A 16,742-nucleotide genomic window follows, 5' to 3' on the forward strand; every position below is an offset into this window, starting at 1 on the left:
CCGCGTTACATGCACATATGCATAAACAGTGTGTAATTGTGAAACTATTTCAGAGATTCCTTTGTTTTCGAATGCGTTCGCCCTGTTTTTTTCCCGCCGGGGCATCGTGTTTTCCACCCAGCTCATTCCAGACATTCCTCTCCTTCATCGAACAAACATACACACACAAGATTCATAAACTTCGATTCAGTCATATGGAATGTCATTTTTAATGAAAGTAATCAAAAAGCTTTCAGTTTTATTTTCATTACAAAACAACAGAGATAAACAGAAGCAGCGAGAAGACAAGACATAATTGCTGTTCAGTTCGATTAGCCTAAAGCTGAAGTTCCTCAAAATGAACTGAACATTAAAGTGTTAACGTTGGAAAGAGCACAATGAAGAAACACTTGGATATTCAATGATTTGCACAAAGATTGGACAATGCATTAGTCACTATCACAGCATCTACATTCATCAAGGCGGACGCTGGTCGCTTGTGTTGTAACTTATGGCTGACGGTACACATAATACATAATAACCCTGATGACATTTACAATTGGTTCCCAGACTGAACATTCTGGCATCGATGCCACCCTCTGCTGGCAAACCCTTGAATATTACATCTCAACGGTTGTAGCTTCTCGTAACATCTAAAATGAGTTCCCTCCTTTGTGTTATGTGGCATTTCTATAAGTACCTTACTAAAGGTTTGTTGACATTCTTCTTGGTTAATAAGTCAGACTAGAAAAGAGGTTCGTCATGGAGGCGTGAGTTCCAGCTTTTATGTTACAAGTGGTCAACATTAGACCGTAAATCAACCTAAGAACCTCTGTGCATTTTAGACAAGGAGTTGTAAACGTCGTCAAAACGAAGATATTTTATAAACAAACATACAAATAAATAAATAAATTGACAGTTTGAGGAATTTGAGGTGCTACAATTGTCAGGCGAAACAAAGGTTTCTGTAATCTGAAATCAGACTGACCTATTGCACAGAGCAAACTCCTTCAGGGTTTCTTCACAATGGAAATGAACCTGCCTTGAGTGAAAGAATCAGTAACAGTTCCATTTACAAGTGTGATCAATCCATCTGTATGTGCAATTTAAGAACACAATAGTCACTGGAGCTAAAGAGCAGGTAAACCAACATGTTAGTCCCATTTCCACATCCAAGTCCCTTCCATTGTTATTTGATTGTTTTACACGTCCAGTTTCATTCTAAAAGTTGTAACTTCTTCCTGAGTCTCTCCATCAGTGTCGACTCTGGTTTGAACAATGTAAGGCTGAACAGCGTTACTCATTTTGACTGCGTGAGATTCTCCAGCTTTGTTGTTGTTGAGCAACCGAAGCACAAGCTGTTAAGCTCCACCCTGGAGCAGCAGCTCATTTGCATTTAAAGGGACACACACAAAAATTACGTGTTTCTGCTCACACCCAAATAGGGGCAAATTTGACAAGCTATAATAAATGATCTGTGGGGGATTTTGAGCTGAAACTTGACACACACATTCTGGAGACACCAGAGACTTATATTACAGCTTGTGAAAGGGGCATTAAGTCTCCTTTAAATGGACCCTTCCATTGTTATTTGATTGTTTTACACATTTATTCATAATATTCAACAATAGCGATATCTGATGAGCTGAAATATATATATTTAACAAACCATGACGTTCAACAGCTGCATGGCTTCAGGGCTCTCTGAGGAATTCAGACACATTCTACAACTGCTGGTGAAGGAATATCTTCATTGCTTCGCAACTTGGACTTCACCTCAAAAATGGAATGATATTTACAAAAGTTAAGCTCCGTCATCAATGGTGATATTCCATGTGTGGGGCCACAATGATATGGCTGGCAAATCCGAGATTAAAGGAGTCAAAGTCACTTGCAGGCTTTAAAGGGAAATCCTCTGTGAGATGAGCCCACTTGATTGTGTGCAGGAGGTCTGCATAAAGTCTTACGTTGCGGAAATAATGATGCAAGACGCGAGAACACTGGGAGGAACAGGAAAAAAGAATGCAGTCCATCACTGAAGGAAGACATTTTCAGTGTCATTGCAAAAGACGAGTTACAAGAACAAATATCCAATCAGAATGTACTTCTCTCAAACTGTAACCAGACAGTTTTTTAAACACTGGAGGACATTTTTAACAAAAAAAGTTACTGTGCACTGTGGAAACCATCCAGCCTTGGGCAATATTGAAACCAATGAGGTCTTTAAAAAAAGATGTTCTGCCCTCTTCTGGACTGAAGAAGTTCTGCAGAAAAAAATCCACTTGATGAAATGAATTCAGGGTCAAATGTCACAATACAAACAGTGGTATCCATCAAAGCTGCATTAATTGCACAGATCCACAAGTCTTGACAAAAACAAACAGTGACATTTCTTAAAAAAAAGAATCTCTTTTCAGTCTTCTTTGTCCCAAAATCTTGCCATGTTTTTTTTTCCGTTTAGCCGTTTGAAAAAAATATATACATTTGTATGTGCGACTATGTGTGTGACGAGAGCAAGGAATGTTTCTGTTCAGGAAGTTTTTAAGAACATGTTGGTTCTGGGACTAGGAAATATTGTATGGTAATGTGCATGCGAGTTACTTTATCATGTGCAATCGCTTAATATATATACAAACACAAGTGTGTGTGTGTGTCTGTATTAGCAGAAAGCTTCGTCATCTTGGAAATGGGTCCTCTGCAGAACCTTCACGTGTCTTTCATAGATCTTTAGGGCGGGACCAAGTCTGATTGACAGGCCTGTCAGCACATCATTCCTCTGCATTAGAAGGAGGGACTTCCCGTCGATCTCCTGTCAGGGGCACAGATTCAGTCTTTAAGTCTAGAGACGTATGCCTACTTAACGTTTCAAGGTTAATGTAGTGGAGTTAAGCGTACCTGTGTCCTGAAGGCGAGCGCCTGCTCCGGAAACCCCGCCGCGGTGAAGTAGCTAGCCACGTCTGCTACAGTCCAGTCCACCGGGCTCATGCCACTTGTCTCCGACTTCACAAAGCCACCTCTGAGACAGCACAGAAAATACGTACGGATATGTATTCATATAAAGAAATGTATGCTGAAGAAAATTGAATATCATGACTCAGTGTCAACCCTGAATCTTCTTCAGACAGTTTGTGTTTCTTTCATTATGATTCACTTCTAGTGATTCTGTTAGAAGGTCAGTTGGTATTTTACAGAGACTCTTCTTCTTTTTTTTTTTTACCCCAAACAAAGCCTTTTCTCTATGCTCTTTCTTCAGTCTGTTTTTTGTATGATACTCACATTCCTTCATTCATCCCTCGTTCTTCAGCGGCTCCCGGTGAGGCAGAGGGGGTCAGCAGACATGACGACACTCCCACTTCCAGCTTAAAGCCTTGATCTGATGGGCAGACAACACACACACACACAGCTATATAAAACAGAAATACACACAAAATCATATAAATATAAAACAAATATAAAAACAAAATGCACGACATAAAAAATAACAAAACTGTATGAAAACGAAAGTATTACACACAACATTGAAACACAGAACACACAACTATATTAAAAAAACAAAACAGAATAGCATAATAAACACAGCTATATCCATAAACACTCAGACATGCAGAGTGACATTGACTGGCACAAAGATATTAACACACACACGAAATACAGGACACACAGAGATATGAATGCACTCAATGAGAAAAACACCAAAACTTGTTCTAACAACTTACAGTTTCTTATAGGCATTGATGATGGAGCCTTTACAGTCTCTGACATCACATTCACCTGATCCTAAATGTGAAAGAGGGAGAAAGTGATTTACTCCATAAGACTATATTAAACAATAGGAAAAGGGGAAATGACAGACAGCAGAATGAAAGGATTTTAAAAGTGGAGAATGTAATCTCTATAAAAGCTTGTTTCCGCCACTAAATGGAGAAAAAAAAGAAGAAAAAAAGGTAAATGCAACTTTTTAGCTCACAATTCTGACTTTTTTTCTCTCGCATTTGCAAATTTATACCTCACAATTCTGACTTTATTTCTGAGAATTGAGTTATAAAGTCAGAATTGTGAGATATATAGTCAGAATTGAAAATGACCGTCTTTTTTCCCCTCACAGTTGCACATTATAACACGCAATTCTGACTTTATATCTCATAATTCTGACTTTATAACTCAATTCTGACTTTAAATCTCACAATTCTGACTATATATCTCATAATTCTGACTTTATATCATGCAATTCTGACTTTATAACTCATAATTCTGACTTTATAACTCAATTCTGACTTTATAACTCACAATTCTGACTTTAAATCTCACAAATCTGACTTTATAACTCATAATTCTGACTTTATAACTCATAATTCTGACTTTGTATCATGCAATTCTGACTTTATAACTCGCAATTCTGACTTTATAACTCACAATTCTGACTTTATAACTCACAATTCTGACTTTATAACTCACAATTCTGACTTTAAAATCTCACAAATCTGACTTTATAACTTATAATTCTGACTTTATATCATGCAATTCTGACTTTAAAACTTGCAATTCTGACTTTATAACTCATAATTCTGACTTTATAACTCACAATTCTGACTTTAAATCTCACAAATCTGACTTTATAACTCATAATTCTGACTTTGTATCATGCAATTCTGACTTTATAACTCGCAATTCTGACTTTATAACTCACAATTCTGACTTTATAAATCATAATTCTGACTTTATAACTCACAATTCTGACTATAACTCATAATTCTGACTTTATAAATCATAATTCTGACTTTATAAATCATAATTCTGACTTTATAACTCATAATTCTGACTTTATATCATGCAATTCTGACTTTAAAACTTGCAATTCTGACTTTATAACTCATAATTCTGACTTTATAACTCACAATTCTGACTTTATAACTCACAATTCTGACTTTAAAATCTCACAAATCTGACTTTATAACTCATAATTTTGACTTTATATCATGCAATTCTGACTTTAAAACTTGCAATTCTGACTTTATAACTCATAATTTTGACTTTATATCATGCAATTCTGACTTTAAAACTTGCAATTCTGACTTTATAACTCATAATTCTGACTATAACTCATAATTCTGACTTTATAACTCATAAATCAGACTTTATATCATGCAATTCTGACTTTATATCATGCAATTCTGACTTTAAAACTTGCAATTCTGACTTTATAACTCATAATTCTGACTTTATATCATGCAATTCTGACTTTATATCATGCAATTCTGACTTTAAAACTTGCAATTCTGACTTTATAACTCACAATTCTGACTTTATAACTCATAAATCAGACTTTATATCATGCAATTCTGACTTTATAACTCGCAATTCTGACTATAACTCATAATTCTGACTTTATAAATCATAATCCTGACTTTATAACTCAATTCTGACTTTAAAACTCATAATTCTGACTTTATAACTCATAATTCTGACTTGCAATTCTGACTTTATAACTCGCAATTCTGACTTTATATCATGTAATTCTGACTTTATATCATGCAATTCTGACTTTATATCATGCAATTCTGACTTTATATCATGCAATTCTGACTTTATATCATGCAATTCTGACTTTTTATCTTGCAATTCTGAATTTATATACCACAATTCTGACTTTATATCACGCAATTCTGAAAAAATGAAAGAATTGTGAGGTAAAAAGTCACAATTACATTTGTATTTTTTTATTTCATGGCGGAAACAAGCTTCAATAAATCTCTGTAGTACTAGTAGCACCAAAGAGAATCAGACAAAAAAAAAAAAAAAAAAAAAGGTTCCAAACAGTTTTTCCCAAACACATATATTGACATGTCAGGACAAGCAGAACCACACTCTTTACACTCTACAGGATAAAGTCAACCTACGAATGGCTTACATATCTCTGCACATTAAACAGGGATAGGAGAACGTTAAAAGCTCAGATGTTGAAACCTTCAAGGTTTTAAGTAAACTGAACTGCCTGTCATTACCTCCATGCTGGGATGTAGCTGATCAGGTGTTTCTGTGTTTTTCTCAGTACCAGCATCCTCAGGCTCAACGGACATTGTTTGCTCTGAAAGGGTGTGAGAGAGAGAGTGGTTTTAATGCTATAATTTCTGGTTATGACACAAGATTTCAAACTGAGATAAAGACATGAGATATAGACATTTGTCACACATCTGCGGGGAGCGCGTGTCTGTATTCATTCACAGATTCCTTCAGCACTGCGCTAAAGACCTACAAATCTCACATCACACACACACACACACAAGCAGAGTTTGCACTGAATTCCAGCACCTGATAGAAGCAACATTTGGGAAATTGGTGTTAGAAGCCGTGGGACAATTATTTTTGTTTACTTGGCTACCACATAGAGCAGCAAACGAAAATATTCCATAAAAAAGCCAAAACATAACTTAAAACCTCCAATGCATACAACAATACCTTCCACATGCACTTCCTAAGCATCAACAGTGAACACCTTTCCTTCAGCTAGAAACAATTCAGCATCTTCAACTGTAATGTCATCTGGGAAAAGTCATATTCACTTCAGATTTGATTAGACTGGCATTGTCTTTTTCAACTAGTAAAGTAACGCATTACTATTATTTTTCATGCACCTGTCAATTTTGAGATTTTGCACTTTTTGGCTTTTCATAAAGTGTTTTTTTTTTGGACGGGAGTAAAGAAAATATCCAAAATACACTTTTAAGTGTATATTTTATAGCACTTTATCTATTTGCGTCTGTAGATTTCAATTACAGTAAATATCTTTAAAGGCCGTTTTCTCGTAAAGAGTTTTTTCTCCTGCTCGGAGTCAGAAATCTCCACTTCAGCAGAACTTACATACACCAAAAATTATGAAAAGTTATTTTTTTCTGGCTGTTGATAGTATTTTCCGGTTTTTGGAGTGATAAAAATAGATATCCAAAATTCCCTCTGTAAAAACCTTTGACTTTAATATCAAAAAAATTGAAAAAAGTATTTTGAATCTGACGTCATCCAATATTCAGGTTTTGTTCTAGAAATGTATGCAAATTAGCACAATATAATTAGATAATGCCTCATTTACATATTTTAACATAACATTTCAGAAAACTTGTAATACAAAAAAAACTGCAATCCTATGGTGGGGAAGTATGGTGATATCTATTAGTTCTTTTTTTTTTTTACCCTATTCACCTGGGGTGTCGCCTTAAATTTATATCAAAATATCTGAGTTACTTTTTCAAATAAGTAACTCAAGTTACTTTGTTTTCCCATATATTGACTGACAACTCTCCTGTCCCCATGTTGAGAGAAACCAGAAGTAAGTGCAGAGCATGTGTGAACATGATGGTTATTGTAGTTCTAGTCTAAGGCCCTGTTCACATGGGTATTTTCAAACCCATGGCCATTCGTCCACATGCAAACAAAGTATCTGGTCACTGAAACCTAACATTCACTGCCAGGTGAAGATTTTTAGAAATGCTACAGTGTTGTCATGTAGACAGTGAAACCGGAGATTTTGGGTTGTGATGTCGGAACGGAACTGATAATAACCTTTTTTTCCAGGCTTCTGATTGGCCAACATGGCTTTACGGTTAGGGTTATATCGCCACCTGTTGGTTTGGCATGCTCTTGACAGCACTTCATAGCGAAGGAGGAAAATCTTTATAAAAATGTATACATAAGCAATAAAGTATGAGAGGCTGTGCTGTATTTTGAATAAGTCACGGCTGAAGGGCGTTGTGCCTGCAAACCCTTCAGCCGTGACTTATTCACGATACAGCACTAGCCTCGAGTACCTTATTGCTTTTATAAAACGGTAACCACACAATGCAAATATTAAAGCCAAACATATGTATCAATGCAACTTTCTTCATGAGTGTGTCAGTCAGTAGCGAAGACTTGTACATTGAAAAGACTTGTTGTGAACACGTAACAAGATGCTACTGACAGTTTACATTGCTAAGAGTGTTGTGTGGTGATACACAGAACCGTTGGGTGAAGCGGTCATTGCCGTGTTTTATCGTGAATAAAACACAGCTATTGACCAATCAGAATCAAGGACAGGAACGAACCATTTTATTTAAAAAAGTTGATAAAAATACCCATGTACGTGTGTGAATTAGGCCTAGATGTGAGCAGGCATTTACTCATCTCACTTGCAATAGATTCAGTATTCCTCAAAACGAATAAAAACAGTGAAATGCAAACTCAGAATATTACACAAACCTGCAATAATCAAATGTTAAATTATACAGTATACTTTATGCATTTAATTTCACTTTATTAATTCTTTGCTGCTGACCTTCGATGATCTAATTTAACCGTACTAATAAGCAAAAATGTGTTTAGATTAGGGCTGGGCGATATATCGCATGAGATTGTCACGCGCATTTCGTCAGTAAAGCCGATTCCCTGATTACCGCTAAATCACCATCACCTGCTTTCAAATGGAGCGGCATTTAATAGACAGAGCCGTAGTTTACTGACAAGCCACGCAATATCGCATTCATTATCGAAGGCGATTCATCTGTGATAATGAACGCGATATTGCGTGGCTTGTCAGTGATCTACGGCTCTGTCTATTAAATGCCGCTCCATTTGAAAGCAGGTGATGGTGATTTAGCGGTAATCAGGGAACCGGCTTTACTGATAAACTGCGCGTGACAATTGCATGCGATATATCGCCCAGGCCTAGTTTAGATTAAAATATTTTTTTCATTTTTCGCTGTATTTCTTCTCCAGTGTCGTAATCTTCTGCGATCCAGAATGGCAGCACAGCTGAAAGGTTTGTTTGAGCTGCGCCCTCTACTGTACAGGCATAAATATGCATTTCCCTTTGAATTTGCACTTTTGGTGTGAAAAGGCCAAAAAACAAACCAGCAAGCCCAGCCTAGATGAGAAAAGTAACGCAAAAATGTAAAGCATTACTTAAAGTAAAAAGTATAAAGTACCATAAAAAGTAACTATGTAACTTTTAGTACTTTTTTTAGGGAATAACGCAATATTGTACTTTTAAAATGAACTTTCCCCAACACTTGTGGCAACAGATGTAGATACAACAGATACTGATTATACAAACAAACTAATCTGTTTTCATTACTTGTGAAACAACAGTGTGGACAATCAATGTGAAGAACAAATCTGATTTAAGTGCTTCTCTGTGAACAAACCCTTAGATCCATACAGCCTCTAGACACAGCATCTCCAAAAAGTCCTCATAATGCTACTTTCATCCTCCATTCCCTTTTAATGACTCGCTCACAGGTATATCTGGCAATTTTCAAGTTCCAGAATACTTTCCCATGTGGATAAGATATTGTCTGAATTTATTAAAAGCCAGTCCATGAGCAAAAAAAAATACTTTTATAATTTACCTTTTGTAAGGTAGGTCAACAATTTATTCTGAGCCGGACTGTGCATCAATAAATTCCACTTCCTGTCAATCCGATTTAAGTTCCTGTGGGGTGTGGCCAATTTAATTCAAATTCTAACTCTTGAATTGAATAGGAGCCTGTTCTTAAACCTTGAATGGGTGAATATTTACAGATTGCTGTGTAACATTAGAAATCGTGGTCACAAATTCTGGTACTTTTCTTCGAGTTTCATTTAATGATATTCAGTTTCGTTTAAAGGGATAGTTCACCCAAAAATGAAAATTTGATGTTTATCTGCTTACCCCCAGCGCATCCAAGATGTAGGTGACTTTGTTTCTTCAGTAGAACACAAATTATCATTTTTAATGTGAGTCATATAATGAGTCATATAATGCGTGTCAGTGGGAACTTCGTCTATAAGAGTAAATAAAACTTGCACTGACAAATTCAAATTAAACCCTGCGGCTCGTGTCGACACATTGATGTCCTAAGACACGAAACGATCGGTTTGTGCGAGAAACCGAGCAGTATTTATATCATTTTTTACCTCTAAAACACATCAATGTGTCGTCACGATTCAAATTTGAATTTGTCTATGCAAGTTTTATTTACTCTTATAGACGAAGTTCCCATTGACACGCATTATATGACTGACAGACCGCAACTGCTGGAGTTAAAAATCATCATTTGTGTTCTACTGAAGAAACAAAGTCACCTACATCTTGAATGCAGATAAACATCAAATTTTCATTTTTTGATGAGCTATCCCTTTAAGTAAAAACAAAAGGAGATTGTGTGCAGACAAATCAACCAAACTCCTCTTGAACTTGAGTAACTGAGAAACTGAATGTCCTCCTCCTTGAAAACTCTTGAATCTGATTTATAGACTGTAAAAAAAATCCATTTGAATCAATATTGTGGTCTTGTTTTCTAGCACAGAAATCTAAACAAAATATCTTCACCCTCAAAACAAGATAAATGTACTTGAGACGCAAAATTGCTTACGTGGTGTAAGATATTTGTTTTCAGAGACATCAGTTTCTTCCGTTAACACCACTGGCAAAGAGTTTATCTTGTTTACACACAAATCTTACAAACTTTTCTGAAGTCAATACTTAAAACAAGCCATGTAAAAACATCCTATTTCAAGCATGTTTCAATGTTTTACTGGAAAACAAGACAAAACACTCATTAACAAAATGGTTTCTACCACAAAACAAGTACCTTCACTTCCACCCACGTCCACTTCCTGCTGTAAGGAGCATTGGTTTGACGACTCCAGCGATGAAGACGACAGAGATTTCCCCTCAGATGTCACTGGTGAAGTGGTGACCTCCATGTCAGGTGACGTTGGGTCATCAGTGCAAGCTGTGACACCTGTAGGACCTCCATCACCGACGCTCACAGGAACATCCTCCGCTGAGCCCGCTATGTTTTCCTCCGTGCCATTATCCTCGCCCTCCACCTCCATCCTTTCTTCCTCCTTCACCTCCTCCTGACAAACATATCGAGACACACCATCTCTAATGTAGTCTCAACAGCAGTCATTATAAAGCATTACTCAACGCTTTTGTTTTAGAGTGATTTGAAAAGTATCTCAGTAAATGGAATGGATTCAAATCGTGACTGTACCTTGCATCACATTAGTTGTACGGGAAAGAAAAAAACTCGACGCCTCCACTACGGGAAAAAGGCCAAATAGCGGTGTGCGCGGCGCGCGTCCCTCAAACCAAACGACCGTGCGTGTGTCCTCCTGCGCGACCTCCATCGTCTGCACGATTTTACGAATCGCGGTGTTCCCCCTACAACTACAAAATCTGAAACTGGCCGAACATCCGCTGTAGCCTAGATCTTCTTCTTGATCAGATAACAACGATTTATCCGCGCACTAAGTAACTCACTGGGTTTCATAATCAATTTGGCTGTGTTCTGTAAGTGAGCGGGACAGTGGCTTGAGAAATCTGATCAACGCAGCGCAAAAACAGAAGCAAACGCACATCGCTCAAACTGACTGGATGCGCCGCGCGGAACGGAACTAAGAGGCTTAAGCAGCGAGCACAGGGCGCGCTCCACTCTGGCTCGTCATGCAGCGAATTTCCGCCATCGCATCTGCTTTTACCTCGCATGACCGAAGTATCGCACTGAGCGACGGCTCGCCCGAGAAAACAGACGCGAGCCTCGGGTCCCCCCCCCCCCTCCCTTTTACATTTTCCGTGCGCGTCTAACTTAACAGACACCGCCTAGTGAAAAATATCCAGCACAACTTTAACACAATCATTGGCCCTGTCTGTGAAATGCACTAATGTCCGCGCAGACATCAATGTTTCAGCACCGACGAGCGCGCTTTTGTGTAATGAGTGTCTACTAGAACAAGAGAAGCGACGGTGTCTCGCACGCACGCACGCACGAGAGCAGGCAGGCGGGCGCTGCCGAGCGCGAGTCCGCACCTTTTGTGCCGAGACGCTGAAGTGAAACACACAACTGATGTGTCGCTACTCTCGGCGTTTATTTGTCGCACACAACAAGCAGGAAAAACACACAGTTTGGATGTTCTGGCGCACACTTGTACGTGAGAAAAGAGCGGAAATCAGATGGTGCGGGGCTGCGCTTCTTTTTTTTTTTTTTTTTCCTTTCGCTTTTTTCCCTTCAAAGCGCGATCATTTATTTATACGACAACGGGGTGTAACGCTGCGCGCTGCGCAGGACGTGTTGGAAATATTAAGTTACCTTTTTCGCGAGATGTCTGTCCTGCAGTGCGCTCTTCAGGAGTCGCGCGGACGGCTTGGCCGCCACCATCCCCCTCGCGTGGAGAGTGATGTGGCCGAGGCGGGTCCTGCGGAGACGACCCCTCTCGATCTCGCGCTCCAGCACCACTTTGACGCGGTTGCGGGTCAGCTTCTCCCCGGGCATCCCGCTCTGTGTGCTGAGGTAGCCGAGTATCTCTTTGAGTCCCGGTGGTGCGTGGCCCCGTGTTGCGGCGGAGCCCCGATGTCTCTCGGACAGACTTCGGACCGCATCAACCAGCCTATCGCCCAAATCAGCGCTGCTCTCGTCCGGAGACTCCGGCGCCCCAGAGCCCTTGAGTTTGGGTGACGCGGGGAGCTTGTTCCTGCAAGTTTTCTGCTCTTTCCCGTCATCCTCGCTGCCCTCGTGGCGAGCGTCTCTCGCACTTGAAGCATCGCGTCCCCCCGCCTCGGTGACTAATCTCTTGTCTTTCGATGCACTTGCTTTCACGCTCCCGGCGGAGCAGACCGTTGCGCCACAACTAACAAAACTGTTTCCGCTAGGCTGTGGTAAAATCTTTTCCTCCTTCTCGAGATTGGAGGGCGAGGTTTGAGGCAGGGGGTCAGGAGGACACAGGTTCACCCCACTTTCCTCGGGCTCCCTATCCTCGCACTCTTCTTGGTCCGTGAGACTGAGCGCGCTGTCGCCGTTGTTATTGAAACTGGCGTGTTTGGTTTGTTCACGCGCAGACTCGCCGCCGCTGTCGGTGGTTTGCTCCGTCCTCTTTCTGCATTTTCTTTGCACTTTAGCAGCGTTCCTGTAGGAAATCGACCCCTTGTAGCTAACTTTCAGCACAGTTTGCTCCTGGATCAGTTTTTCTAGTTCAGCCCTGGTTTTGTCCGGGTCTGACCCGTGTCTTCTTCGGACCATTCGGCAGATCCTTTCCAGGTCCGGTCGGGCTTTTCTCGAGCGCAGGGAGTCGATGGTCTCCAGGATCCATTCTCGGTATTTCGGCTCCGACATGTTGCAGCACTGGTTCTGTTGGCTTTGGCCGAGCGCCTCTCTCTTGTCTCCGAAGTGATCCGCTGCGAGCCCGGCTGGGAATGAAGCGGAAGCCTCGCTGTACGCCTGCGTTTACCCACTATGTGCGCTTAAGGTGGACTAACTGCGAAGAGAATCATGCGCTGCGCTCTGCGCCGATGCGAGGCGCTCATTTAAGGTGGTATTGCAGAGATTCACGTTTTGCGCACCTCGTCAACGGGCGTTTGTTCACGCTCGCGCTGCAGTCCATTACACCTAATCCAACTGATTTTTTTTTTTTTTTTTTTCATATGTGATCTCTATTAATTTAAACGCATCAGTATTTAAAGGTTAGATGACAGATGGCTCGCTGGTTTCACGTCACTGACAGCTGTTTACAGATATATTGCAACAAAAATATTATGAAAAAACAAGTGGTAGCCAAAACTGATAAACATAAAAAGGGCTAAAAGTCTAATTAAAGTCCTAAATTTAATTGCAGAATGTGTTAACTATACATCTGGTCTATAATTTGCATTGTATTCATTAGTGAAAGCATGCATGAAGGAATTGAAGAGCTGACCTTTAGAATTGTATTTACCTAACATGAATTATATTGCATATTTAAAAATTCATACAGTTGCCTTCCACCCAACAGTTAAACAGGTTGTTGGATCTTTAATGTATGGGCATACATCTTCTCAATCTTTTCATTTCTTATCTTTGGGGAGTTTTGCAATGCTAATTACACAACTAATACATGACCAGGTGCACTTTATAATGCAAACATGCTAAACAAATTCAAAAGTGTTTCATCTTGAATATGATGGATGACCACACTTAATATACTTGTTTTGGAGGTTCTGGAGCAGTGGGTGTGAAATAGTCTCCTCAACTCATCTCTCAGTCTTCATGAAAAATGGTGCAGTATCCCTCTATACACACAGTTCTGCCATGACATGCTGCTGCTGGACAATATAACACACATTAATTACCTGCAGCAGATCTATCCACCTTTTCATTTTCTCAAGGTATTTTCTGTGAATGTGCGAGACTTCCGATTTATTAGCCGCTATAGGGAAATAACGAGAAGAATATCAAAATGCAGTAAACTGTACAACTGTTTGCGCTATAAACCAGCGTGTTTATAATTAAGACATTAAAATAATATGGTAAGAAATACCAGTTTGAAATATCAAGCAGCATAACAAGCTGTTTTGTAGAGACACATTCAATTTACAAACGGCCACACCGGCTTTTACCTGAAAAATAAGGCTGATACAGGTGGAGCTGGGGAAGGTGGAGGGTTTCTGAAAGCTCGCTGCAGTTAAAGCAAACACTGACCAAGTATTTGAAGGTTGAGCAGTGAGCTCATTGGCTACTGATACAGCTGTGCCCTATAGAGAATGATGTGATTGCAAGCAGATTGAGTTAAGGACTTAAAATTCCAGCAGGGCCTAAAATTAACACTCACAAGGCACCAGATGCGATTAAAAATAGGTAAAAAATAGGCAAGTGTATAAAATAGTGTCAGCCGCCACCACATGGCTGGTAAAATTTTTATGGATTCTAACAATGCAATGTTGCAGAGATGTTAATGAGTCTTTCATCTGGAGTCCAAGTCGAGTCTCGAGTCATAAAAAAAAAAAAAAATCTCATATTCAAATCCTATTTTTTATCTTAGTTGTATTATATAGACAAAATAATATGATCTTTCTAACATCTGTTTTGTTTGAAATTAAAGTCCTATGATGTAAGGGATAATGTACATCCAGCTTGTTACTTTATAATCCATTACAATGTACAAAACAATCGTCCTGGCAACACAATATAGTCGCTAAGTGGATGCAAGATGGCGCCAATGAGTCACAGTTTGTTATACAGCGTCATTTTTTTGACGACAGTCAATATCAGAAAATATTAAACCTCGGAATGTGCGATGTACGTTAAAATATGAGCTTTAAGTAATACATGGACTAACATCTCTTTCTATCTCTCTATGGACACACATTAAGAAAGATGTTGTGAGAACATGAAGGTGAACAAACGTGAAAGATGCACTGTAAGTTAACAGTCAGTGCTGCATCATCACAAAAAATTAAGCCTTTCCAGTGTAAATATTCAAGCGCTAGAACACGCAAAAGGGAATTCGTTACTCACCCGCTATGTCTCGACGAGCATCCAAGTAGGCTACATATAGTTGGTTGTTTTCAAATTGTGCATTCGCTCTTAAAGTGACAGCATCCTAATAATCCTGTTGTTAGTTTTTTAATATTAAAGGGTTTTTAATATTAAAATTGTCATTTTTTACTCACCCTCATGTCGTTCTACACCCGTTCATCTTCAGAACACAAATTAAGATATTGTTGATGAAATCCGATGGCTCAGTGAGGCCTCTAGAGAAAAGCCATTGAAACTCTCGCAGTCCATAAAGGTACTAAAAACATATTTAAATCAGTTAATGTAAGTTTAGTGGTTCTACCTTAATATTATAAAGTGAGGAGAATACTTTTTGTGCACCAAAAAAAAAAAAAAACTTTTTAACAATATTTAGTGATGGGCCGATTTCAAAACACTGCTTTATGAAGCTTCTAAACTTTATGAATCATTTGTTTCGAATTAGTGATTCGGATCTCCTATCAAACGGCTAAACTGCTGAAATCACGTGACTTTGGCGCTCCAATTCACTGATTCGATTCATAAAGCTCCAAAGCAGTGTTTGAAATCGACCCATATAGATATTGTTGAAAAGTCTTTTTGTTTTTTGGTGCACAAAAAGTATTCTTGTCGCTTTATAATATTAAGATTGAATCACTGAACTCACTTGAACTGTTTCAAATATGTTTTGAGTACCTTTATGGACCTTGAGACTTTCAATGGCTTTGCTCTCAACCGAGGCCTCACTGAGCCATCGGATTTAATCAATATCTTAATTTGTGTTCTGAAGATGAATGAAGGTCTTACGGCTGTAGAACGACATGAGGGTGAGTAATAAAGGACATTATTTTCATTTTTGGGTGAACTAATCCTTTAACCAATCAACAAAGGGGGAAAAAAAAAATCACTCAGAGCACTTGAACTTTAAAAAGGGTATGAAGACTATGCAGTTATTTATTTGATTATCAAACTTAAAAAAACTGCAAGACCTGCCTGAAAAGCACTGTTTATCTTTGTTGTATTATATTTATTTGTGCCGTTTCTTGTAATTTGATTATTTGTTCTTAGTTTATTACTGTTTACTTTTATTGAAAAATATAGGCTATTCAAATTATATTATGCAAGTAGTTTCAGCCGTGGTTTTGAAATTGGAATAGAGGATTGTGAATTTTCACTAGTATTTAAAATACTGGTGTCATAAATGCCTGTTTTTGTTTCATGGCTGGTAAAAAATAGTTTTGGCCATTGTGTTTAGTTTTAGACCCTATCAGCCTGCCCCATCTAGAGTTTCATGACAGAACTTTGTATTTCAGAGCTCCTTTAGTAGTGATGGGAAGTTTGGATCATTTTGCAGACTCGGATCTTTGAGAGCACTGTGAACCCGAATAAGTTGGCATAACTCAAAAAATTTGATGCAGTCAGTTGCCTCAATTTCTTAAGTTAAGAAATACAAAGTTTAATAGCAGAACTGGCAGATTTTTATTT

The 16,742-nt window shown here is 38.8% G+C and overlaps 1 protein-coding gene across 1 annotated transcript; it reads right to left on the reverse strand.

The window, feature by feature from the left end:
• Positions 1–198: 198 nt before the first annotated feature.
• Positions 199–13,166, reverse strand: samd1b (sterile alpha motif domain containing 1b). Its single transcript, XM_067403115.1, has 7 exons — positions 12,084–13,166; positions 10,581–10,851; positions 5,982–6,064; positions 3,696–3,756; positions 3,256–3,352; positions 2,875–2,995; positions 199–2,788 (listed from the first exon to the last, which is right to left on the reverse strand). Exons 1-7 carry the CDS (start codon positions 13,101–13,103, stop codon positions 2,639–2,641), a joined length of 1,803 nt encoding a protein of 600 aa, XP_067259216.1. The 5' UTR covers positions 13,104–13,166; the 3' UTR covers positions 199–2,638.
• Between the last annotated feature and the right edge of the window lie 3,576 nt (positions 13,167–16,742).

The sequence above is a fragment of the Chanodichthys erythropterus genome, chromosome 12 (assembly GCF_024489055.1).
Source record: "Chanodichthys erythropterus isolate Z2021 chromosome 12, ASM2448905v1, whole genome shotgun sequence".
In the NCBI taxonomy this organism is placed as follows: Eukaryota; Metazoa; Chordata; class Actinopteri; order Cypriniformes; family Xenocyprididae; genus Chanodichthys; species Chanodichthys erythropterus.

Bases quoted from the DNA above. Each gene is read 5' to 3' on its own strand.
- samd1b (XM_067403115.1), bottom strand. From the start codon at position 13,103: ATGTCGGAGCCGAAATACCGAGAATGGATCCTGGAGACCATCGACTCC. The intron at 6,065-10,580 runs GTACTTGTTTTG...ACACCCTTTCAG, and splicing joins GGACGTGGGTGGAAGTGAAG to AGCAAACAATGTCCGTTGAG. The intron at 3,757-5,981 runs GTAATGACAGGC...TTTCACATTTAG, and splicing joins AGCTACATCCCAGCATGGAG to GATCAGGTGAATGTGATGTC.